Source organism: Anabrus simplex, chromosome 6 (genome assembly GCF_040414725.1).
Source record: "Anabrus simplex isolate iqAnaSimp1 chromosome 6, ASM4041472v1, whole genome shotgun sequence".
Classification (NCBI taxonomy): Eukaryota; Metazoa; Arthropoda; class Insecta; order Orthoptera; family Tettigoniidae; genus Anabrus; species Anabrus simplex.
Genome location: NC_090270.1, coordinates 109340561 through 109368444, shown reverse-complemented (window position 1 = coordinate 109368444; position 27884 = coordinate 109340561). Strand labels below are relative to the sequence as shown.

At 39.7% G+C, this 27884-nt stretch overlaps 1 protein-coding gene across 1 annotated transcript; it reads right to left on the bottom strand.

Moving 5' to 3' along the window:
- Positions 1 to 13137: 13137 nt before the first annotated feature.
- On the bottom strand, positions 13138 to 21208 carry ATPsynF (ATP synthase, subunit F). The gene is made up of 4 exons (XM_067149068.2): positions 21050 to 21208; positions 20625 to 20723; positions 13404 to 13520; positions 13138 to 13325 (listed from the first exon to the last, which is right to left on the bottom strand). The coding sequence occupies exons 1-4, from the start codon at positions 21126 to 21128 to the stop codon at positions 13294 to 13296; spliced, it is 327 nt and encodes a 108-aa protein (XP_067005169.1). The 5' UTR covers positions 21129 to 21208; the 3' UTR covers positions 13138 to 13293.
- Between the last annotated feature and the right edge of the window lie 6676 nt (positions 21209 to 27884).

The window sequence follows — 27884 nt, the reverse complement described above, 5'->3', positions numbered from 1 at the left end:
GAAATCGAGGATTGTGGCGACGTTTAGTAAATTCTCAGAGGCTTGCAGACTGAACGCTGAAAGGCATAACAGTCTATAATGATAATGAATGTATGTAATGTATGTTCAAGACATGCCAATAGTGATATATTGTGTGTTGATGTTTACAAGTTACATGTTCTTTTCCATTTATAGTATAATTTAAGGGTAAACATGACCCAATACAGAGGTCGAAACTAGTCCTGATGTAATAAATAATGTTAACATATTATATACAGTATTGAATAGGTGGACCTTCTCATCCCTGTTGATAGTAACTGTAGGTATGGTGCTTTGGCAACAATGGTCATTTTGTGTTGTTTGCACTTTGGTTGTTAGTCCGCACGGCATTTTAATGAGTATCGTATTCTGTGAGTACACTCTCATTGCTGTGAAGGAGACAGGCTTTGTTATTTTGTAACAGGTTGTACGTCGGGTTACAAGGAGCAATAATGAAGCAAGACATTTCTTTATACCAGCAAAAAGTTTTTGAAGTGGATAAATGCTATTCTCCGGAAGCAAAGGAATCGCACAGCACAAAGATCTGTGTGTGTGATGTTAATTTTCATGACAAGAAGCATTAGTTAAGCTGATATTTGTGATTAATGCCAAACACGATGGGATTAACACGACTGAGAAGGCTATCATGGAGTGCAAGGATGAGGAACAGGATAAAATTTAATTATAGCTTCTGGCGAGAACGAGTACCAAGGACAGATGATTCCAAAAATCCTTATATGAGTCGAACCCATGTCCATCATGTTCAAAGAGGGGCAGTGCCCGTCTAGCGTGTACACTATCGTCTTTACTACGCAGTGGAAGTAGAAGGGGGTACTGGAGCAGAAGTTCGTGCGGTGTGTTAATATCTCGAAAATTTTCGTGACTTAGGCCCAGTTTCACAGTTTGAGTTTAAGCCGAAGCTTTAGTAAGCCACGCACGCCGCTTAAGCAAAGCTTACTCTTTGGCTTAAACCACCACCGTCTCGATCCTCCTATACTGCCTGCTCTATAAGAGCCTTTTTGCGACTACGCTGCGACAACATTTCTCCGCTAGATGGCAGACATAGACGCACAATGTTCTAAACTTATTCTAATGACGACAGCCTACAAAACACTATGCAGTATGGTCATATGTTCACTGAAGCTCGTAAATTACAACAGTAATATTAAATATCGGCAATATTACCTGTATGAAGTCGCAGTTGGCCTCTTCATGCAGAATTTAACGATTTGCCTGGAATAAGGCTTGGAGTGGTACCGTACTTTTTGTGTTCTTGCCAACGCAATATCAAGTAACAGGGGTCTTACGAACTTGGTTAGGATAATATCACTAACAGTTTGCTGATGTTCTTTGACTTCACACTCTAACAAAACACATTCTGAAAGTTTTTTTTTTTTTTTTTTGCTATTTGTTTTACGTCGCACCGACACAGAGAGGTCTTATGGCGATGATGGGATAGAAAAGGCATAGGAATTGGAAGGAAGCGGCCGTGGCCTTAATTAAGGTACAGCCCCAACATTTGCCTGGTGTGAAAATGGGAAACCACGGAAAACCATCTTCAGGGCTGCTGACAGTGGGGTTCGAACGCACTATCTCCCGGATGAAAGCCCACAGCTGCGCGCTCCTAATCGCACGGCCAACTCGCCCGGTATTCTGAAAGGGAAGACGTTGCAAGTCCTCGTGTTACGCTCGTACGTTTTAAGGACTTCGACAATAGGACACAGCAGCTTAAACGAACTCCTGCAGATGCTTCACCAGAGCAACAAAATAAAGTTTCGGGTATCGAACTCCTCCTCCGTCCTGATCAGTTCCATTTAGCGGTGTCGAAGTTCTAGGCAGTGAGATGTTCCTGACAAAAATGTCACACTCCATCCTCTCTGCAACAACACGAACCTAGTACCCGCAAATTAGGATTTGATTTCCTGTTTCTAGTTTGATTGGAATATTATTGTTTGGATATCTGAGACGTTTGTTTTGTGATTGTCCGTCACAATTCTTGTCACAAGGAATCCACCATCCTCCACGGCTTTAATGACTTTATGAAAAAAAATCCGCAGCCTGTTTCCAGTCATTCGACCGGGTCAGGAATGGAATGAATGAAGCCCCCATCTAGCAGCGAGGATAGGAATTGTGCCGGCTACCGAATCCTGTCGCACTCCTCCGGGGCATTGATTAATGAATGACAGATGAAATGAAATGATACTCGAGAGTTTTCCTGGAATGAAATATGACATGGAAAACCGGAGTATCCGGAGAAAAACCTGTCCCGCCTCCGCTTTGTCCAGCACAAATCTCACATGGAGTGATCGGGTTTGAACAACAGAACCCAGCGCTGACAGGCCGGCGCGCTGCCGCCTGTGCCGCGGAGGCTCCATCACCTCCTGAAATAAGGTAAAAAGGCACAGATACGAGAGTAATCTGAAGATATCAAATTACTTTCTTTATTAGGTCCTTGCCTAGATAAAGCTGACAGCTGCTTTTCTCAATTCCCTTCTAGATGTAATTTCATGGAGTCGTATCTTTTCTGACTGCGAACCACCTTGCCGAGATTGGCAAAATGTTACACAACAATTGAATATTTCGGGGAAAGAATCTGAAGTTTCAGTTCTGCGAAAAATATACCTTGCACAAATGGAAAGAAACGAGTACCAACACCTTAAAATCACTTTTGAAATGTCTATAAGCATAACATGATTAATTCACTTCACAGTTCTATACAAAATATCTGTTGTACGAACGGAAGTGACCAGACACGTTTACTCATTATACGAAATAAGGTTTTCAGACATTCATGCACCAATAACACAGTGCTACACCCACACTGCTTGCGAAGATTGTGCGTCTACTGCTGCACTCTTACGGCGACTTGGAGAAATATTGCTAGTCGCGCCTTCCTGTGTTAAACTAGTGGCAGGACGAATAGAAATGAATAGTGTGACGACTCCCTCTGAATCACATATTAACAGACACGGTGTACATGTTCTCCGCCACCTGCCGCGCTGCTGTCGGTAAAAGGGCCAAGTACGCGCGCTTTTCGTCGGCTTACTGTGGAAGTGTGCAAACATTATGTGGTATTTTTCAGTACTTTTATACATTCTCCAGTTGTATAAATGCAAAATAGCTGGCATTAACTTTTCATGAACTGAAAAGTGAAAAAGGTTATGCATTTGAGAAGTAGGACGTATACTTTGGCATATGCTTCAATTTACTACCGCATGTGAATATGCCTACAACTTGCAGTGTCCCGGGTTGTAATTCGGGTTACAATAAACATTCGAATGATAAGCGTCATTTTTGTTTCACCCCCAAAAGATCCCACTCTGTTCTCAAAGTGGTCGAAGGCTATCCCACGTCAACATCTGCCTTAAAGTGATAGTACCCTTAACATAATTTTTCAGTCAGATTAGACCCATGGCAAAAGCTGGTTGTCAAAGAGAATGCCAAAATCACAAGTACAGCTCAGGGAAAAAAAATTACAGCACGCTTACCTTTGATCAGCCACATTAAAAAAAAAAAAAAAAAAATGCTAGTTGCTTTACGTCGCACCGACACAGATAGGTCTTATAGCAACGATAGGATAGGAAAGGCCTAGGAGTTGGAAGGAAGCAGCCGTGGCCTTAATGAAGGTACGGCCCCAGAATTTGCCTGGTGTGAAAATGGGAAACCACAGAAAACCATCTTCAGGGCTGCCGACAGTGGGATTCGAACCCACTACCTCCCGGATGGAAGCTCACAGCCGCGTGCCCCTAACCGCACGGCCAACTAGCTCTGTCCACCATTATCAAGTTGGGAAGATGAACAAATTGCTCCTTTCACCAGTTCAAAAATTAATGTCATTCATAAGTTCTGTGGGCATATTGTTAAACATGCAAGCGAAGTGATAGGCTGTACAGCATGTATTGGTTCTATGCAAAACAATACAGAGGAGGACCTAAGAAGTCTAGAAGAATATTTTAACGCATCTATCTTATTTGTCCATCGAGTGAATTGTTTTTGATGTTTTCTCATGTAGAGGAAGTTGTGAGAAATATTAGTGTACAAGAAGCATATGGGGTGAAATATTTCAAGAATGCCTGGATAGTTTACCTTCAATTACTGTTTCTTATAGACTTGGGTGCTGTACTGAACATGCTCACTACTTGGTACCGGTATCAAAATTATTTTTTCATTATATACGATGCCGATTTTATTTCCGAACAAGAGAAGTATGGAAAGAAATGCAAGCTTGTACGACCGCAAAACATACCCGGAAAATGTCCAAGGTGTCCAGTTAACTGACTGATGGAGTGAAGTGCTGATAAGATTCATTAATTTGAGCATGTTAATATATAATTTAACTTAAGTAGTTATGTAGGAATTACATGTGTATGACATACCGGTACGTAACATCATGTGGGTGCCTGCAGAGTTTTAATGTGTTTATATTACGCAGCATATACACTAACAGTCGAACATGTGTCTTTTTAAGGTTATAGCTGATAATTGCACTGAGTTTCATTTTGTGGTGAATTAATGAAATAGCTCTATACACACATACCCGTTTGACATTATCGTTAAGACACTGACGAGCCAATTTCAGAAGTAATCTCATTAAATAATTACTAAATGTAAAATATTTCCTACGAACTTGTCACATATTACTTTCAAAACAAGGAACACTAAAATCTTAATTTGCACGAAACACAGATCGCACATAAACACAGTCAACGGTCAGTAAAGAGAATGCACATTCCTGAAACATAACAATAATAAACACACGGTTTTGAATAATTTATTTAAACGATAAATTCCGAATTAAGTCACATCAGATCTCATTTAAAATCACATGCTCAGGGACAGCTGATCCCTGTTTACCTACACCAGCGCCGCGTAGTGTAGGAACATATCAAACAGCAGAAGTCGTCACACTATGTACTTCTATTCGTCCTGCTAGTGGCATAGAGCAGGTAGTATAAGAGGATCGAGACGGCGGTGGCTTTACTAAGCTGAACATCTCCGAAGTTGGTAATGCTTGCGCATGCGCAATGATTCAATTCTCATCTTTGTTTACAACTTTACATCCGTAGCCTATGATTGATTGACTTGTAGGTTATACATCGTTTATCAGCCAAGATAATTTAGAAAAATGATCGGAAAATGTGATTCCAATAATAGTAACAAAAATAAAGTTTAAACAAGGTCACTCGCCCGTCCTGCTGACACGTATTACCACTTAAGTCTAAAATGGCCATAACTTCTGAACCATTCATGCAAATAATGTCCTGACAAGGTTATTGTAATCCTTATAAAATACTGGAGGAGGTCAAACAATTTATTTCGATGAGGAATTCGAGGATAATATCGAAATATTTATTTAATGTTAAGGAGTTACATTTTTTTTTACCGCTGAGTATAGCATAAAATCGCTTCTGGAGGGCAAACGATTGGAAATAGGTATATACCATCGCGGACTTTTTTTAGTAGAGGTTTCTATGCTCTACAATTCCTACGCTTACACTTGGGGTCTATCGTTGATGGTTCACGCAGCGTAAGCCAAGAAAGCAAGTGACCGACCGACATTTTTGTCTCTTTTACTGTATATCGGAACACGGAAACTGTATTATTTCACGAGCCTCGAAATATATTCAGAAATATAAGTTATTTAATGTTAATGGTTTTACGTCCCACTAACTGTGAATTTGAGCACCTTCACCACGACAGACAGGATCGAACCTGCCAAGTTGGGCTATAAGAAGGCCAGCGCTCTGAACTGAATCCTTAGCTTAAACCTCAGTTTCATACAGCTTAAGCCAGTCACAGATAAGCTCGGCTTACCACTTGCACTCCGCACTGTGAAACTCGTCCAGAGTTTAAGCTCCCGCTTAAGCCCGATCCAAGGCTTAATCGTATACTGTGAAACCGGGCCTTATAGCAACCAGTTAAGCCCATTAAAACTCTGTATGTAGTCATTTTGGGTTTAAAAAAAAAAAAAGTTTCCATTGTGTAAGAACAGATGGCGATTGACACCGATGGATAGAACACGATTAAGGAGGAGACTTGTAGCGGTGCAGGGTCTGTTGGGCCTGATCACGTGAAATAAATATTGTGTAAGAACTGCTTGCGCTTGTCGGCCTGTCCCAGCTCGTTGCGGAGGTAATAGCATGAATGCAGTATATTATTTTAATTTTCTTTTCAATTTGCTTTAAATCACACCGACACATAAGTTTTGTGGCAACAATGGAATAGGAAAGGTCTAAGAGTGGAAAAGAAGTGACCACGGCATTAAGGTACAGCCCCAGCATTGCATGAAAATGAGAAACTGCGGAAAACCATTTTCAGGGCTGGCGACAGTGGGGTTCAAACCCACCATCTCCTGAATGCAATTTGACAGCTATGAGACTCAAACCTTGGAGCCACTTGCTCAGTACTCTGTATTTTTAATTTCTGAGGGTCTAGAGCTGAATTTAACATCTTGGAATGTATGTACATTGGTGAGAAAATGACCTGCGGTGCTGCATACGAAAGGCCATGTGATTGTATTAAAATTGCTCACAAATTAAACTTCTCTTTCGTAGAATCTTATATTGCAGAGCGCAATACTATGATCGGCTCAAACAGGTGAAGTGTAACACACTCTTCTATATGCTATGCTAATACTGCAGTTTTATATCTGCCTTAAATATGTACATCACTAATGTTTGCTAGGGATGAGCATACATCCCTTGAATATTAACTATTGGACACATACTAGCAGTGGCCAGCGGACTGGCAACAATAGGCTGCATGGCAGCACATGCCGTTTACCTTAGCGACCGTACGAGTACAGTGCTTCACAAATTATGAAGAGCTTGCGGATTGTGGTGCATTAACTCTCACAGTGAATGTGTTTCAAAAGTTGTTTTAATTCACAGGTAATACTAGACAACAATATTAGCTGTAAGTTTACTATATTCTACGTGATTAGTAACAAACAAATTTTTTAGTGTTTCAATTCTATCATTTTTAAAAAACAAAAATTGAAGCAGGAGATAATAATGCTATTTGCTTTACGTCACACTAACTACTCTTTTACGGTTTCCGGAGACGCTGAGGTGCTGGAATTTAGTCCCGCAGGAGTTCTTTTACATGTCAGTAAATCTACCGACATGAGGCTGGCATATATGAGCACCTTCAAATACCACCGGACTGAGCCAGGATCGAACCTGCCACGTTGGGGTCAGAAGGCCAGCGGCTCAACCGCCTGAGCCACTTCGCCCGGCGAAGCAGGAGATAAAAATACCAAAATTCTTCTAGTGATGTTGACATGATTACTACTGAAAAAGCATACCCGCCAACTTTTAGAAATAAAAAATAGGAAGATATTTTAACTCTTGTATTTGATCACATATATTGCATCACAGTCTCGATGATACAAAGACAAGATAAAAGGCGGTACAGTTACAATACAATTAAATTTAAAATCTTAAACTAAGAAAACAAAAATGGTTACGAGAAAATGAAACGAACACAGAAAAAATGCTTAATAGTTCCTTTTATTTCACTGTAAAATGAAAGGAAATTCAATTTCATGGGTTTTGTGGCCATAACATGAAGAGAAAATTTTAGAAACTGTCATTAAACAACTCTCTGAAATAAATTCAAGTCATTAAAATTATGAACACACATACAGAGACATACACGAAACTACCTCATAAAAAACAGATCAATATGTTTCGTACGTTATTAACAGACGACTTCGACAGGGGGGGGAAAGCACAGAACTGCAAGAAAAAACACATGGACTACAACTCCAACGAAACTAAGCACAGAAACGATGTTAACAGGCCGTGAACCACACAATAACAAACTCGTTCTTTCATACAGATTAACAAAGTCGCTAGCGCACGCTAGCCTCTCTCGCTTGCACGATGATTTCCGTCCCGAAATCCCAGCTGTAAAGCATACACGGTGCTGTAGTGAACGGGAAACACGGTACACTTGCCAAATAAAGCATAAAATATATACGCTTGAAAATTATACAAGCACATAAGAATTATCCTAGGGGAAGAATATTGACTATACTGGAGGTTACATTGGTAAAAAACTGGAAGTAAAAATAAATCTGAAGAAGAGTTAAAAAACGGAAAGTTTCCGGGTAAATTGGAAGGTTTGGCAGGTATGAAAAAGGATCTGCAGATGATGAAACAAGGACAAGTCCTAATATTTCAGTAGCGAAATTAAGCAGGGCTATGTTTACCAGCAAATACCTTTTCAATTAGAGCTAAGCAGTTAGTCACGAGCAAAAAACTTACTATACAATTAACAAAGTTTAAGTCGGGTGTAATTTTTGAGACGCATATTAAATTATTAATTTAAAATTAACCGTACACATGACCAAAACATGGAAATGCGGAGTTTCTAGCGGTGGCTTACATGACTTTGCATGCTTAGTATATTCTCCAGGTTTACAGTAATCTAATCTAATAGCAACCCGCTAAATATTTTGAAGAATTTTCCTTCATATTATTTATGTACGAAAATGTTTAATAATGAATGCTTAGAGGAATGTTGATAGTCATATATGGTCCAACAATGAGAACTATTAGGGTCGGTTGTATAAACATAGCTGATCCGAGGTCAATTTTGATTCGAGATACTTTCTAAGGTGCTCATTATGTTGTATAACGTTGATCTCAGATCTCATGATCCGGATCAACTTTGATCCATCATCAAAGAATTTTGCTTGGCAACGTCGTAAACAGCGTGGGAAATTCGTACTAATCAGGAGTATGTTGGTAGTAGTCACGTTATTTCCCCAGCAGAAGTTTTCTATAATGAGTACTGGTTGGCAAACATGTAAAGTCATTTCAATCAGATTCTGCATGTATTATTCTTTCATAATATATCTGATCTATTAATGCAAAAAATTAGTTGTTTTTCCCTTTCTCTCTTTCTCACAGTAGGCAGACGTCTTAAATTTCACCTTGATTGCTGCCGTCAGTAAAATTATACAAATACACCGCAATTACCAAACAGATCACTTTTCACTGATCCAGAACACAAGTGTAAACAAAAAGAATACTAATATAAATGAAAAAGGTGCATGGCACAACTTGAACAAACGCGAAAGCGTTACGAACTGCAATCTCCAATAGCCAAAAGAAAATAGCCATACCACTATATTTTTCATTAGTAATTCCCTAATGTACTCCTCGAACTGAGAATTTGTATTTCTTAATAACTGCAACGGAATAGTTATTTGAGATGTTTTACTTACACTGACCACGCAACATGCATTGACAAAAGTACTCTCGTAACAGCTGATGTAAAGTCCACAGATAAGAAGGTAACAAACTATAGCTCCCTGTGAGATTTTTAATTAAGGAAGTCCAGATGTTTTATGTTTATTTATGAGACCTCATGTCACTGGTTAAAAGATATAACAACATTAAAACAACTAAAACTCTGTATTTATTATTCAGCAGGCTTATATTAAATGCATACTGGTACACAAGATATTTATTATTTAGTTCAAATGTAAATATTAATGGTAAATACTCCATAATTTCAGATTGAGTGTTCAATAACTGTTGGTGGGACTCATGATTCCAAGCCTAACGAAAGAAATCTTAACATTATAGCTGCACTGAAAGTTCAATTTGAGCCTGATGAAAATCCATTTGATTTGAGTTCTATTTTATTTGACGATTCATTTCCTGTATTGGAAGATATACCTGCAGTAGAGGCATCATGCTCCGAGGAGACTGTAACTGAAACAGCTGGGACAGATCGACACCATACAGGTGGAATCAGTGACTAAAGCCAGTGATAACGTGGAAGTAAACGTACTGACCGAAATATTGTCAACTCCAGCACACCCAAGCACGTTAAAACTACAATGAATGACTGTAAATATATTATAGCCAGTTCATTATCACGTACTAATGTTTACGAAACTAATTTGTTGGAATCAGTTCTAACATAGAGGTAGCTACAGCGCTAGCTGCAACTACCAGTCGTTGCGCACCTATAACTGTTGTTTCGGAAAATAATTTTTTAACATATCACCATGTTAAGTCACTGATAACTACGCATCTACAGATAACTGTCATTCCAGAAACCGGCCATAAATCACTGGAACATCGGAGTAAGTGGCTAGTCTCTATTCGATCGTCTCATTAGAGAGTTTCGAAGTCTACCTTACATAACTTCAACAGTGCGTTTGGTTAGACGGAATCTCATTGTAAAAGCTTTGTTGCTAAGTTCTGAGAATGGGTTTCCTCTTTCTTGGAATACTCGAAGAGACCACCAAAATTCTTCATTATCGTCATCTGAAGAAAAATCGGAGAAGTCAGACATCTGTAATTCAAAGACAGAATCGCGACAAAATCCCTTTATCAGATTAAATACCGGTAACAATGCAGAACCTTTTTTTAAATTTTCTTACCACGATTATTAGTGTACCGGGCGGTACACCTCCACGCCGATAATTCAAACTTTGCGCCAGTTGAAACTCCCCTACTGGAGGAAGTCTGAACTTTATCTAATGTGTTAATTTTCAAGTTTCTCAGAAGATGTCACTACTTGGAAATTTTGAAGTTTCTGAACTGGGTCGTTTTCGATGTATTTTTGTTTTACCTGTAGTAAGAAGTGTGAACTTTCTCTTCTAGAGGACACTACTGAAGAATTACAATGGTGCGCCCTAGTGCGAAGTGAAAGAACTGTTTTTGGAGAAATTTTTATTTCAAAAGTTTGTTCCTTGTTAAATTTCTTTCTGTTATTGTTTAAGTTGGCTGTATAACCCTTTCTTTCCCCTTGTTTTGAATTTAGCCAATCCCGAATTTCTTTAATTAATTTATGACCAATCAGGTGTATCATCCTCAGCGGGGATATGCCGCTTAACCCTAGCCAATAAAGTTTTTGTGGGAGGGTGTTCTCATTCCTGAAACGCCTCGAACTTTCCGCGAGAGTATATAAACTGCTGATTTTAGGGTCTCCGCGCCACTTCAGTAACATCTTTCAGTGTGTAAAGTACGTAACAGGGGGCGGGAAGCGCCTCTTTCTTCGGGCAGCAGTTCATCCATAAGGTAATGGCCTTTTAATAACTTCATTTCTTGCTAGCTCAGCAGTTTAACTCTCGGGGCAGGTCCGAAGCCTTTTCCATGTAACTTCCTTTTAAAAATGTAAAGACACTTGGTGTCAATTCTTTCTGTTTTAACTACATATTGGGATAGAGAGTGCTTAACCCTCTCGAGCTCCCACTCACATTGCATTGAGGTGAACCTATTTTTCACAACCGTTTCTTCCCTTCTAATGTAACGTAAATTGTTTCTCTTATATAAGTCACCTCTTTAGGATGGGATTAGCCCTTGCATTAACGGCCTAGTGCCAAGTAGGTTTTAAACAAAATGTATTAGGAGTGCAGCTTCGCCTCCTCTCAATTTGGTATTGTCGAGGCCATGCAATTTTTCTGTTTCTTCACTTAATAGGCCTCTGTAGGTTGGGTATCTTTTTACCCCTGTGTCTGTGTCCGTGGAGGACAGCTTGAAAGTAGAATTTGGTGTGGCCTTGGATAGGCTTAAATTTTGAGAGCGGGTTGCTCTTTATTGAAAATTGAGTTGTTGTATGCCTCGAGGAGGCTTTACCGTGTAAAGAGGAGTAAATGCTCCTGGGCATGATTGGGGTCTACTGCCCCTTGGTTGAATCTTGTATACCATAAGGTAGAGCTTATTGCTCAAGAATTATGTGTCTGGCTCTCGAAGCCCAAATCCTGTAATCTTTGTAATTGTACATTTTCAAATTGTGTTTCGGCTACTGAGTACCTGTTCTATTTGTTATTTCTTGATCTTTCAAAGAAAATATAACCTTGTTAAATTTTATCTTAACTTTAATTTCGCATCTTGAGACCCGTTCACCCCCGCACCTCCTTTCACCTCTGCTGTTCCACAGATACCTCGGAACAATTAGTACGGCACAATTTTTCACTACAAAAGCCTTCTTCCTTTCACGTTGATAAATGCGGCCTACAATACAAGAACACTACTTGATCCGGATCACAAGGCTTGATCCAAGGAATTTGTTGGATCAATTTTGATTCGAGATTAAGGAAAAATGATCTGCATCAACGTTTATACAACACACATTTGAGGATCAACGTAATTTACACTCAGTTTTATGCCTTGATCTAAGATCAACTGCTTTATACAATTGGGCCTTAAAATGCTTTAATATTCATGAAAATGCATGGAACTATAAAAATGATTCGTTGAATGGGATATGTAGCCTTTTAGTACAGCTGTCCACCTTCTGGCTTTATTACAAAATGTAAACTTGTTTTTGCTTTGTGGTATGGTATGTTAAAAAAAAAAAAAAAGTTAGCCCCCACCTCTCTTCAGGGAATCCTGGATCCACCTCTGCTGCTGGACCAAATGGGGCAGATTGTAGAGCGTAAGCCTTCTGAGTAGAAGTCGGCAAGTTTGATCTTTGCCCTGTCTAAGGGTTTTTGAAAGCGCTCAAATATACCAGTCTAAAACTTAGATTTATTAGCATATAAAACATCCCACAGGACTAAATTCTGGCATTTTGGCACCTATGAAAACCGTAATAGTGGTTAGCAAGAGTGAAAAACTATCAATTGTTAGATACACTTTCTCCCTAACATATTTCAAGCAATTCTGCGTGCAGATTTTTCTGATTTTCTACCAAGGGCAAATTTGTTATGAGCACGGAAGTACTAATGTGCATAATTCATTGTAATACTTACTTTCATTCAGTAAATGTAAAAAATACGATGAGAGCATTGATTTCAAACAGTAAACGTAAACTACATATCTCAAAAATACAAATCAATTACAGTATGTTCTGTTCATACAAGCATTAACTGAATACCCAGGTTTCAACAACGTATGTTAAATTTCAAAAAGACAGCATGAAAGAGTTAAATGCAAAACTAACATAAACATGAAACTGATAAATTTCTATCCATAAAAGATTCCTCCCAACCAGGGACATGATTACTTGTATGAGAAGGCCACCTGGCCTTATTTTACCAAGATAAATCACTTAAATTAAATCAATAAAAAGGCATCTCTCTGGATATAACTCTTAACGGTCTTCAAGGAACTGGACTCCCTAATTTTTGTTTTCAAAATTTACACATCACACATTAAATAACTTTAATTAGCATGATCAACTTATACATTTAATCATATAGCACAACTATCACATTACAGTACATTTTTAAAGTATATGTATTCCATGATTCAGTGAATGTACAATAAAACTGCTGCTGTTAACTACCAATTTGAAGACTTGTCCTTACCAATGGTACTTGTAGTTGCGATGTTGCTCTGAAACAAATCAAAGCACAAGTAAGAAATCTAGGACTATTTATGTCTTAAATATCATGCAAACTATAGGATACTTACTAGTTCTGCCATAGTTAATGATATAGAAGAATGCCATAGCACCGAATAGTACATGAAAGAATGGAGCAATTCCAGCTCTTTTAGGTTGGACATATTTGTGCTGCCATCTCCAAAATGCTGCAACAGGAAAAACTGTCTTTCAAAATCACAATTTTACTCCTAAGACAATACCCTAAAAGTATAATGGAAAGAGGAAATAATATAAAAGTAACATGAAAGAATGCTGACCTATTTCGAACACACTTCACGCACTTATAAAGCATCAAGAGTATTCTCAAATGATTGTATTTCAAAGTCAAATGACGTTGATGGCTATAAAAACAGCCGAGATTCTCAAGCATTCTGGTTAGTAATTTTGTTCATTCTAGTTATCTTTCCTGGAGTCAGGTGTTTTCAGTCACTATCGGTAATATTGTCAGTGACAAATGTATGGTTAAACAAACCTAATTATTACAGTGGTTTACAGTAAACAAGGTCTGAACCTGTCACTAGCATAATTTCTGATAAACTATAGTCCATTTCAAATGGGAAGCCATTTCAGTTGCAGTCGTTTTCACGAAGTAAAAATATGTTGACCTTGCACAAGATTTATTTCATGCAGTGAAGTTTTTCATGGTGTGCAAAGCTGTAAACAATTGCAAGACACAGCAGCCCACTGAATGGACAATTCCAACTATGTAGAACTAGGTCACTTCCCATCTGACATGGACTTCAGGGCTAAACCTGTCACTAATGGGAAATATCAAGGATTATTACACCCCTTTTGCATCTACTAAGGCATCTACCCATATTTCTGAAGCAGTAAAAGTTCATAAAAATTATGCAAAACGATACCTCCAGTAGCAGAGAAGAGAGATCCTTTACTTTGGGCTGATTGCAGAAACAGTATTTAGACAATGTGTGATGTTGATGATGCTTGTTTAAAAGAGCCTAACATCTAGGTCATCGGCCCCTAATGGTACGAAATGAGACAAAATGTAACAACAATTCAAAAGTTCAAAATCATCCACTGACCAGAATTAAAAAAAGGGGTTATGTGAATGATGTTGATCCACGAAATATCACCAAAATATTTGTCACAAATGGAAGATAGTAATTGATTTTACTCAAATAAAGTTTCAAATCAGAGGTTGATTAAGAAATACGGTCGTTACTAGCGAGAAATATGTATACGTACTTATAGGCTGTAAAAAGGACTCCATTATGTTGCATTCTGCTGCTCGCGCCATCTTTTGTTTGTTTCTTGAGGTCCAGGGCTGGCACCGATGAATGGGAGTGCTATGTCTGTGAATTCTCTTTTTTTTTCATATGTCCAGCACAGGTATTTTGTTGAAAGAAAAATAGCATGATCCCTGGACCAATACATGTATATTTTTTAAAAAGGACAATAGCATGATCCCTGGACGAATAAATCATTTAATGAATCAGTTTGGGCACATGAAGTGACAGCCCTTAAATTACTTTGAATGAGAAAAATCAATAAAACGACATCAAAGAACTTCAGTGAGAAAATACATCACACACGACAGTGTTAGACAAACAAAACTCTTACAGAAGCGCTGCGACATAGCAGAAATAGTAGTTGTAAGGCAGTAAAGTGTGTATTCTCTAAAATAAAATATTTCGGATTATTTCTTAATCAACCTCTGACTTGAGACTATTTGAGTAAAAGTAATTATTATCATCCATTTGTGACAAATATTAGTGATATTTCGTGGATCAATATCATTCACATAACATCCTCCTTTAACCAATATAAACATTTTCCATACGGGCCAAAAAATAAATTTATTTCTTGTAATCCTTGTACAGTGGCGTCGCTTTAGTCTCAATGTTACAAGATTTCATTTCCACCAAAAGCAATGTTCTTATCTGTGGGCAAGTCATGCTCATCTATATTTGTGTACTGTGCAGGAAGACGACAGCTGACTAACGTTTGGCATGCACACAGACTATAATTGGTTGCAACAAGCACAGAGTTGCATGGAATATACTCGTATTCCCATTTTTGAATCATTAGTGAAACATTAAACAATGTCTAGCTAAACACAGGCTGAACACTCATGCAATGGAACATTGTGCATAACTTAGATATTGTTCAGGCTTAAAACTAGTCTTTGTTTCTGCAATTGGCCCATTAGGTTTCCCAGAAACCCACTAACCCGCCCCTAGAAGTATTCTTACTTATACAGAAGAATTAAAACAAAAACTGATCAAATGTACCAAATCTGGCCAATTTTTGTGTTGCTCTCAGCAGCTTTGATGAATACAGGTCCGCTATTGTTTCCGACAGTGCTTGCAATTGACTGCCACATTCAGTCTAGAGATGTGGCCAGTTTAAAATTGTCAAGGCATAACTTACACAGTATGTGAGTGTTCCAACGGAACAGATCCAGGGTTTTGCCACTCGCCAGATGGTGATGATTGCTGTTTTAAGAGGAAGTACAAATTGGCAACCATCCTATATATAACACTAATCAGAGAGCGAGAATGGAAGGGGTCTAACACTTCGAAAAATGAAGGTATTGAAGAAGACAAGGGCTACGAATGGCGTGAAAATGAAAGACTCCCTAGCCCTCGCAAACCTAATAGCGGCGGGGTCAGAAAAGAACAAGAGTTGACCAAGTGAGGCCAGATAGGACAGATGAAAGTGAGGAGCCTAGCACAAGTAAGTGGAAGCAATGCCAGAACTCAGCTGAGGACCCCGTGGTCGCCAACCCACGGTCCAAAGTTCAGAGCCCCTGGGCCCCTTTTAGTCGCCTCTTACAACAGGCAGGGATACAGTGGGTGTTATTCTACCGCCCCCACCCACAGGGGGTTCACTCGCCAGACTTAACCTAAGCAGACTTATGCTGTTGTACAATGGAGACTAGGGATCTAGCTCTAACTTGTGTAATTCAACTTTTGTTCACTCCTAATACTGAATTAACTGCTATGCAATGTTTTTGCTCTGTAGGTTAGTGCACAATGTTGGCTGCCCTGTTTACTAAATTCTGATATCATACAAGCTGCAACATGCTGGATTTCTAACCTATCTATTGGGTACTTGCAATTGAATTTTTACGCAAATTTTTATCCAGACAGTGATTTAGTCAGTCCTGCTGCAATAGCACTTTCTGACACAGTAAAAGTGAGGGAAGCAATGACAAAATACCTCACTTGCCTTGCCTACTGCATAATCTTTGATGGTGCTACTTGAGGATCCAACCAGACTCTGGGCTGATGACCTAACAGACAGACATTTGGCAAGGTAACAGTGCACTGAGCAGACAGGAATGGATGAGTGAGCTTTTGTAGTTAAAAGATCTGACATCACACTCTCCTGGCTTCTGCTCAGAAGTAATTGGCAATCTTTTCTTTTTTTTTAGCAGCCAAATCGTTAAATCCAGTGTTCCAAACCACGGTCTGAACAAAAGTTACCGAGTGACAACATTCTTCAGGGGTTAATCTATTAAAGCACAGTAATTACTGCGACTAGTTAGATCATTCAGGTCTCAGAAAAACCTTAACAGGCATCATTGTGAATGGTTAGGTTCCGACAATGAGCAGCATTATAATGCAAATCACGTGTTTAATCTGAACATCTGTCTCACAACTACATGTATCACCTCTAGTATGCTAAATGGGAGGGAATGGTTCTTGTGCATAAATTGCAATGGCCTGGAAATATGCGGGGAGTGTGCTAATTAGCTCAATAACAGATCTTACACTTCGTTACATACTTCTCTTAACCTGATCACTTAACTCTTAAAACAAATAGGTTGATTATTTTCATCAGCCAAGGGTTTGTAGAATGGGTAAAAATGCAGCCCATCAGCCCCCCCGACCCCCTTTACTTGTCCACCCCTACTCTAACCTATCCAGACCAATGGTGTTTACAAAGCAAACTGTATTGTATTACTTTCACTTCAGTAAAACTTCCGTACCCAGTGTGCGAAAGTGAGGTTAGAGATCCAACGTGGTGCAGCTCGAGCGACATCATGTAACACTCGGCAGGCTCGCCAATTTATGCTGGATGGATGGGTTAGGTCCGGGGAGTGACAAAACCATTTGTCTGGATTGGTTAGGTCCGACTAGTGACAAGGCCATCCTAGAGGTAAGTAAAGGGGGCCCAGGTTAGAGCCGCAAAGCCTCTGGTATCCCGTGTGACACCATAATTGGTCTGGATAGGTTAGTGACAAACAATTGGTTTGGATAGGCTGGGGAAGGTTAGTGACAAAACTATAGGTCTGGATAGGGTTCTCTTACTTTCAGAGACAATAAGAAGCTTGTCCAGTGGATAGCAACGCATTGCGAACATTGGCCGGCCAAAAGGAACGCAGCACATGGTCGCATTCAACTGATTTACAGTCTGTTTTAATTCTGCTATATAAGAAAGAATACTTCCTGGGACGGGATAGCAGGTTTCTAGCAAAGATAAAGGAAGGATCTCTCCTTTCTGTTACTTAAGGTATCGCTGCATATCATTCTTATATTTATCACCCCTAAGTCTGCACACCGGGTTCGGAGGTGGCACCTTAACTTCAATTCTTTCCTCTTCTCCTTGGGGCTCAGCCTCCTCATCTCTTAGTTCTTAACTAAAGAGGTTGGCACTCTTATTGACAGCGTCCTAGACAAGAAGGCCACGAGAAATAAACAAACGACAGTCACTTTGCGTGGAGCCGAGGCATTAATACTGGAACCTGTGGGGTGTAGTATTGATGTGGAATGGATTGAGTAATTTTTTGCTGTAATTTGTGCTGTATTTCAAAAGATCTTCAAGAAATTGTCTTTAGCTGTATTGCTTCTGCTGAATATCAATGATACAGTCAACATGGGGTAATTTACCAGGATCACCAGTTACTTTAGAAAATTATTACCTGCTTCCTAGAACACTAATCTAAACACCAGAGACAATGGATATTATTAGTTCAGCCCGTGGGCCCCATTCACACAGACTTTTAACGACTGTAGTTTACTCGCTCACGGCCTTCTCGGAAAGAATGTTCTGCAGCAGTGCTCAGTGCTGCCAAACTCTGTACTTATGAACTATGCTTCAATAGTTCCCCAAGGGACGATTAGGATTCCTGATGATGATGATGCTTGTTGTTTAAAGGGGCCTAACATCGAAGGTCATCGGCCCCGGTTAGAATTTGTGCCGTGGACAAGACCATTGGTCTGGACGTTTAGAAGTCGCGAAGTGGCCTTAGGCCCCTAGTTTCACACACGGTTAGGATAGGATCTAGACAAGACGATTGGTCTGGAGGTTAGGATTCTTGCCGTGGACAAGACCATTGGTCTGAAGGGTTAGAAGACGCGAAGCGGAGTTAAACCCCTATTTTCTTACACGGTTAGGATAGGATCTAGACAAGACCCTTGGTCTGGATGGTTAGAATTCTTGCCATGGACAAGACCATTGGTCTGGACAGTTAGAAGCCAATCGCCCTACCGTGCACACTCAGAATAATGAAAACCGGTGGAGTTATCTCAAACACGAGAGCTACTCGGTTCCGGGATTCGGCAGGAGAAAACTATTTTTCCACGGTTATCTTGCCGAATCTCTCTTTTAGAGCTCGTTCCCTTTAAACACCCGGGTGCACTAATTCCTCAAGGCTACAACAACCCTCTACCCTCCTTCACATTAAGGTAAGTTTTACATATCTTTATTACTGTTCTGTATTGTACATTGTTTTCTTCACGTTACATTTACTTATGATCAACATTCTTGATGGCAAGGAGATTACGTGCCACTTTACATTAGCCAATAGGAATACAAATAGCTACTTCAGAAATGAAAATGGTGTGTAATAATCTTAATTAGGTTATAAAAGTAAATGTGCTTCTTAGGGCGAGATGGTAGGTTCCTGATGATCGCAATGAACACATATCTCCTCTCAGATGCCCTCCAAGTAAGATTTCAAATTCCACATACTTGTAACATTACTAATAAGGGGGGCTCATGGGCTGAACTAATACCTGGATATTATAAACAGAAGAAAAATGTCAATTTTTCAGAGTGATGTCCTATGGGCCTACTTTGGCATAACTGCAGAAAGCGGCACGCAAGGATTAGTAACACGAGCCACCACCAGGTGGCGCAAGCGAGTTTACTGTCGCACTACAAGCGCTTAGAGGGAGCGCCGCGAGGAACGACAATGCTGCCAACTGTTGCTTGTACAGCCGTCTTCTTGTTCGTTTGCAATGGCTGTTTGTGGAGGTTGTAACATTCAGGTGACGAAGTTTATAAGCGATTTTATCGACAACCAGGCTAATTTAGTTCTGTTTGAGGTTATTGTGAAGTATTTCTTGCATTTCAGAACCCCTAAATGACTTTTTTTCTTGCCGTGCGGACAGTATGCGCTGCGGCCATAGTTAAGAGCCTCTCGAAGGGAGTGTGGCTCCGGGAGCCACTGTTCTCATGAAAGAGCTTGGCCTGGATTTAAAATGATAGGTTACAGCTACTAAATTACGTTTTTTCTTGCCGTGCGGGCAGCATGCGCCGCGGCCATAGTTAAGAGCCTTTGTTCTTATGACAGAGATTGGCCTCGAGGTGCAAAAATACCTTAAAGCTAATAAACGATCTTTATATCTCGCACCGAGGCCATTTCAAACTTCCCTGGCCGCTTCATAATTTTCTTCCCCTGCAATGGTTGGTAACACAATCTCGGCCTCATCCTAGGTGTCAATGACGTCATCCTCTTCCATACGTGAACCAATCACCATTAAAAGCAATGGAGTATGGCGTCTAAAACAGTATTTTTGGTTATAAAAGCAAATGTGCTTCTAAGGGCGGGTGGGTTGGTCCCTCGCTAGCGTATTGAACACATCCCTCTTCCACAATCATTTTCAGGTGAGACTAGCAGCATTTAGAATAATATTTTATGTTTCCATTCTTGCGTGCCGCTTTCTGCATTTCTACCCCTACTTTAGATGGTTTCTCAAGGATACCAGCACTGAATGGCTGGGGGACAAGTGTTGAGTAAGTGTGGCTGTGTTTCTCACCAGCCAACCTATGCTACAACATTCTAGCAAGGAGTGGGGGGGAGTATGCAACATCGCATGCTGCAATTCTAAATCATACACCCATATTTCTAGTAGACCTAATAATCACAGGAAAACGTAAGTTACTAACATGAAATTAAGGGAATCGTCAAAATCAATATTAAATGGTTCAACAATGCCAAGATGGTACTTAAATTAGTTGTATCAGAATACAGCCTAGTTTCAAGAATAACAATTTACCTCGACTGCAAGCTGCGGCTATAGCTTGTGGATGCTTATTTCGACGAGCCAACCAGCCGCTAACTTCGCCTACCTTCAGTTCACCAAATGGAGTATCGGCTACAAAATGAAATATTACAAAATTAGGCTACAAAAAGAAATACAAAATTATTTTTTTACAAGCAAATTACACAATCGGTAAAAATCCATGCCACTAATGCGAAAGTAATCTATAAGTCCGAAAATTACTTGAATTATTTAAAACTAGGAGTTTCCTCACTATATATATAGAACACCTATAGAATAATCTCTAGAGGGATAACATATCCACAGTACTGAACACCGAATAAGACGCATAGAGAATGATAAATTACATCAATATTCAAGTGTTATATTCAGTTCAACTAATCGAGAATAAGCTGATGGCATTGTTTTCATAAACTTACGTTTCCCATAATAGCGGGCTGGATCATACGGCCCATGAACTTTCGGGTTATATTCTGCAGGATAATCCCCGAACGCCATATTGCCAAGTGAAAAGCAGCAGGCAAAGAATATGAGGATATGACGAAAGTTGAAAGATCAGCGAAACCACGGCTGACTGGATCCCTCGCAGCGCTCAAAGACAACTAGCTAAAGCGTTCTTGTTGGAACAAACCTTATAACATAGACATAGAGTTTACAAAACACTAGCACAAAGAAGTAAGAATACAGCGTACCTAAAAAACTATACCTCTAATAAATAAACTAATCTTACGCCTAGGGCTGGAAGGAGGAGCGTTGCACGTGACATTTCACGATGTTGCCACATTCCAGCAATCCTTTCTCTTATCCCTCGCTTCCGGCTCACTTGTTCCCTCATAAATCTGACCGCTGAGATCCGTTGCAAAATACATGATCAGATGGTGGCGTGTCATTTGCGATCACTCAGGTAGAACACAAGAATAATTTATTTTTGACGGGTTAAACATAGTCCCATTTACGATCATTCTTATCAGTGACATACAAACAGTCAGGTTGCTGTGAGGGAATTCCCTTACTGAGGGACATGTAGAGGACGACATACCTCAAGTAACTGGCGAAACTACATAGTAAGATTTCTACGAATCGTATGTTGAAACTCATTAAATTACTAATATTTACCGTTTGAGATTGATGTGTTAATATCGGGATTGGCAGAGAATAAACAGGACTCATATAAACGGTTGATTTATAGAGTTACCAGATGGTTGTGTGTGTAAAGACGGTTAAATGAGTTTTAAGAATTATATATGAATAGTAACACAGTAAGGTTTCCACCTATTCAGTACTAATATGTATTTACAATGTTATAAATTACATGGAACTAGTTTCGACCCGCCTAGGGGTCATCATCAGCCATATTAAAGCATACATAAGTATTTTGTCGACTCCTAAAAACATGTTATTTTTAACTGTAATAATCGTATGGATTTTATAATTTATAAAGTAAAGTTTGGTAATGAGATGAGAAATGTTAGTATGGTACAGGTGAGTAGTAAATAATAATATATATACAAACAAGTTTGGAACAAAGTACTAGTGGGGTGCTTAGAGTTGTAAAATATAACCTCGTGGATGTCAGTAGTCCTCGTACTAAAGAAACAATGTAAAATAACACATATAAACATATATACAAGTATGGAGAGTATAGAGTGATACTCTTTTAATGTCGAGTTGGCTTGACACTGATCACTTAAGCGGAGAAATTAGGTATTTGGTGTATTAAAGCTGTGTTGGTCAGTTGCGTTGTTGATTGTTGTTGTTGATCCACGAGGTTATATTTTACAACTCTAAGCACCCCACTAGTACTTTGTTCCAAACTTGTTTGTATATATATTATTATTTACTACTCACCTGTACCATACTAACATTTCTCATCTCATTACCAAACTTTACTTTATAAATTATAAAATCCATACGATTATTACAGTTAAAAATAACATGTTTTTAGGAGTCGACAAAATACTTATGTATGCTTTAATATGGCTGATGATGACCCCTAGGCGGGTCGAAACTAGTTCCATGTAATTTATAACATTGTAAATACATATTAGTACTGAATAGGTGGAAACCTTACTGTGTTACTATTCATATATTATTCTCAGTTCAGTACGGACCAACAACATGAAATTCATAACCCTTTTAAGAATTAGTACAAAAGATGGGCGTATAAAAACCATTGAATTTTACACTTTCCGATTTCAAAACAAAGATTTAGTTGTAACACCTTACTTCTTCGACAGCGCTACCCTTTTTGAAGAAATGATAGCTCATCTCAAACTTAACAATTAACGTACAATTTCTTATACAATAGGGGACAGTATTAAATTTGTATTTATTGTTAATGAACATAACAAGCGTTAAGCCCAAATACTTGTTCACAATGCAATAATAATAATAATAATAATAATAATAATAATAATAATAATAATAATAATAATAATAATAATAATAATAATAATAATAATAATAATAATAATAATAATAATAATAATAATAACCGTGCCCGGTCAGCTTACGTGGGGTTTAGCTCTGAATTTAGTAAGAGCTAGGCATAACCCTTCGTAAGACACTGGGGTGGGGGCCCTCAACCCCGACACGGCGCGTCCCAATGGCTGATAGGGGAAGCTCCTGTAGATATGCAGGACAGGTGCGAATAAGGCTTCGCCAAATAAGCACCCGCGGATCAACTGAGGTGTCAGAAAAAATGGTCAACGGCTTCAACGGCAGAAGAGGACATATCCCAATGGCAGAGAGGGCGGAAGAACCGACCCAAATCCACTTTGCGTCTGACTTGCAGCAAGCGGCAAAGTGGTCAGCGTCTGTCTCCAATGGAGCGGCTGAACATCACATCACCTGGCTGTAGGTTATAAAAAGCAAAAATCAACTATGAAGAGTTCTAAAACTGTGCCTCGGAAAATGCCGCTGCCTGGGGTACGCCAGGGCATCTCTGGAGCCACCGCTAGAGATGACAGCATGCGAGCCGGTGGTGGTGGGAGCGTAAGCTGCTGGCCTCCCATCGGGTCACCCGAACAAGCTACAGTAGCTCAAGACGATCACGGCGGAACACAAGAACCTGATTATCATACCGCACCTGGTGCGAGTGCTCTTGTGCCAAGTACGACCTCTCGTATCAGTAAGCCCAAAAAACGCATTAAATGGAACAATGATATGAATGAATCTATCATGCGGGCATATCTTCGAATAACTCGTCTTGAAACTGAAATTGCAGGATATAGGCAACAACTACACGCAGCCTTTACAAATCAGTACCCAACAATGAAAGTTACTGAACAGCGCGTTGCAGATCAACGAAGATCAATCATCAAGAACAATTTGATCCCGGGTCCTGTTCTTAGTAGAATCAGACAAGAAGTAACACAAGAACTCTTTCCACATCTTGAAAGTACCGAGTCTGACTCAACGGTTAACAGTCCACCTGATACTGATATAACAGTACATACAAGTACTCCCGAAGTGTTGAATTCTACAAGGCCCTTCTAGAATATTCTGGTACCGATCCCACACAAAGACCCATACTGCCAAGGCAGCAATCATCCAAATAGTTTGCAAAAATCATTGAAGATCTTAATTCGAAAGTCTTGCCAGAATATCTGAAAGAACATCAGACGTTCCCTGAAGTACATACTGCAATATACTGTGCAGCACTTGCCGCAGTACGACTGAACAATGGAAAGCCATTTTTGCCTAACAATAAGTCTGTCAAGAAAAAATTGAGAGAACCACCTTGGGCAAAACGCCTGAAAGAACGCATCATCCAAATCCGCCAGGACGTAAATCGCCTGCAGCAATATAAGAATGGAGTCAGAGGGAAACGCCTAAATAACAAAATTATTCGAATTCTGAAAATCAGTTCAAGGCAGAGTCTGGAGGAACCTGGAAGCACAGTACTACAAGAAACCCTCGAAACCATGAAGCAAAAGTTGGCCGCATTATCCAAGCGCCTCAAAAGATACCAAAACACCACAGAGAGAAAATCACAGAACGCAATGTTCGAAAGAAATGAGAAAAAGTTCTACAACAATCTGAACGAGAGAACACAAGATGCAGCACAAGATGGAAATACGCCCAGCGAAGAAAAAATTCACAGCTACTGGTCGGGAGTATGGTCGAACCCAATAGAGCACAATGCGGAAGCCCATTGGATCAGTGAACTGAAAGATAGAAGTAATGAAGTGAAGCATATGGCAACCAAGGCTGTTGAGATCGGAGAAATACAACAGAGCATCAAGAAACTGCAGAACTGGAAGGCCCCAGGCATTGATCGTATACACAATTATTACTACAAGAAATTTACATGTACTCATTTCCTTCTGACTGAACATTTCCAGAAATTCTTAGACAACCCGGCAACATTCCCAGCTTTCCTGTGCACTGGCATCACATATCTGAAACCAAAGGATGAAAATCTGCAAAATCCAGCGAAGTCTCGGCCTATAACATGTCTATCTACTCTATATAAGATATTTACATCTATAATAGCCAACAGAATTCTGAAACACTGCGAGGAAAACCACATCATTGCCGAGGAGCAAAAGGGTTGCAAGAAGAATACCAAGGGGTGCAAGGAGCAACTGATTATCGACACTGTGGTCCTGGAACAAGCACACCATAAATCCAGGAACCTATACACGTGCTTCATTGACTACCAAAAGGCCTTTGATTCAGTACCACACACTTGGCTCATACATGTTCTGGAACTATATAAAGTTAAAACCTCAATCATTCACTTCCTTAAGACGGTAATGGCAGACTGGAACACCTCACTTCACGTTTCTCTAAGAAACTACAGTGTTGCAACAAGACCCATACCAATACGACGAGGGATCTTCCAAGGGGACTCACTGAGTCCATTATGGTTCTGCATGGCATTAAATCCACTATCCTATCTACTGAACACAAGTGGGTATGGATTTAGCATTAAGAATAAGCGAGAAGAGCTATTCAAAATCAGCCACCTACTCTATATGGATGACATTAAACTGTATGCCTCTACCAAACCCCATCTCCAACATCTCTTCTCAATTACCAAGACGTTTTCTTCAGATATAGGCATGCGGTTTGGATTGGACAAATGCAGAACCCAAACTGTCATCAGAGGATCCTACTCAGCACAAGGGACACCTTTCAGTTTAAGCGACGAATCCATACAACAGCTGGAGGAAGAAGAAATGTACAAATACCTCGGTTTTCATCAGAGCACTCGTATGAAACACCCCGACATCAAGAGAAATGTCACGCAGCAATATATAACGCGTCTCAACAAGGTACTATCATCAAAACTGACAGCTAAACATCTTACCAAAGCAGTCAATACGTACGCCGTACCACTGCTCACATACTCCTTTGGTATCATAAAATGGACCCAAACAGAACTTCAGCAGTTACAAACGAAAACAGCAGTTTCACTCACCCGGTACCATATGCACCATCCTAAATCTGCAACCGAACGTCTTACACTCCCGAGATCAGAAGGTGGTAGGGGCTTCTTATCCATTGTCAATTTACATAGCAATCTGATATCAAGTCTAAGAGAATATTTCCACTCGAGATCTGATACATCGTGTCTTCATCATGCTGTTTGCAGAGCCGATATAAACTATACACCTCTCAATCTGTCGTCGCCAGAAATGCCTGTTTCTACCCCACCTACAAAAGAGAAGAATATGGCCATGTGGAAGCAAAAACCTCTTCACGGGAAATACCCCCATGAACTGGATCAACCTCATATCGACAAATCTGCGTCGCACGCTTGGTTGACCTACTCCGGTCTTTTCCCAGAAACAGAAGGATTTGTTCTGGCCATCCAAGATCAAGTAATTGCTACACGGAACTACCGTAGATTTATCATGAAGGATCCAACAGTTGTCTCAGACAACTGCCGCCGCTGTTCCAGAACTACAGAGAGCATACAGCACGTCATCTCTGGTTGCCCACACTTGGCCAACACCGATTATAAGCACCGACATGATCAGGTAGCAAAAATCATTCACCTGAAACTTTCTGTAAAATGTGGATTTCTTCAGTCACCAACTGCATATTGGAAATATACACCTCCACCCATTCTCGAAAACTCTTCATATAAACTACTATGGGACCGAGAAGTCATAACCGATGTCACGCTCAGCAACAATAGGCCAGATATTATTCTAATCGATAAATCAAAAAGATCCGCATCCCTTATAGAAATTGCTTGTCCAAATACCTCCAATCTGCAAACAACAATAGCCACAAAGATATCAAAATACACAGAACTGGCAATAGAAATACAACGCCTGTGGAAACTAGAATCAGTCACCACAGTTCCAATAGTAATATCATGTACCGGTGTTATTCCAAAATGCTTGCACAGCTCTCTGGTCGCATTAAACCTGCATCATCACACATACGTAGAACTACAGAAAGCCACCCTCCTGAGCACCTGCCACATTGTGAGAAAGTTCCTAGGAACGACTTTTCCTCTGACTCACGCCAAACAACATGAAGTTCCAGGTCGCAGTTCCAGTAATACTGAAGAACAGATTCCCAAAACGGGGACATAAGAAGTCTGAAGTTGTTTGTATTTATTGTATAAATGTATATGTTGTAATTATTTCTGTTGTAAATATTTGTACATATATGTACCTGTAGTTTCATAATCAAGAGGGTGACTCCTTGCTTAGGCCGAGTCAGCCCATTATGTTACCGGCACAAGCCGAGCCTTCCTAAATTGATACAAATAATAATAATAATAATAATAAGGATAATAATAATAATAATAATAATAATAATAATAATAATAATAATAAACAAGAATCTACAAACTAATATGATACAAAAAGACTAATCTAGCCCCACCCTGTACTTGTATTCACCACATGACCGTCCCAAGAGATAGTCGCAACAAGAAACGCTGACTTCACGTTGCAACAGATTCAGCTCATGACATTGTTTACACAGTTGCTTACCTCGCATTCTTTGTTCCCTGACCCACTTCCCTCGATTCAAATACACCAAATGACAACAGTTGCATACTATCCTGACACATCGTAATCAGTCATCATTTCCAACATACCATTTCATTTACTTGCTCAACTAATCCGCAAAATCAATGCCCTTTGTTATCACTTGGTCTTACTTAACTTCCAGGCTCGAAGTCCTTCTTCACTCTGTACACATCACCAGCACTTCACTTATTGTTAAATTTACCAAACAAACTCCATCCACTGAATATCCTCATACTATTAACCAAGCCTCCCT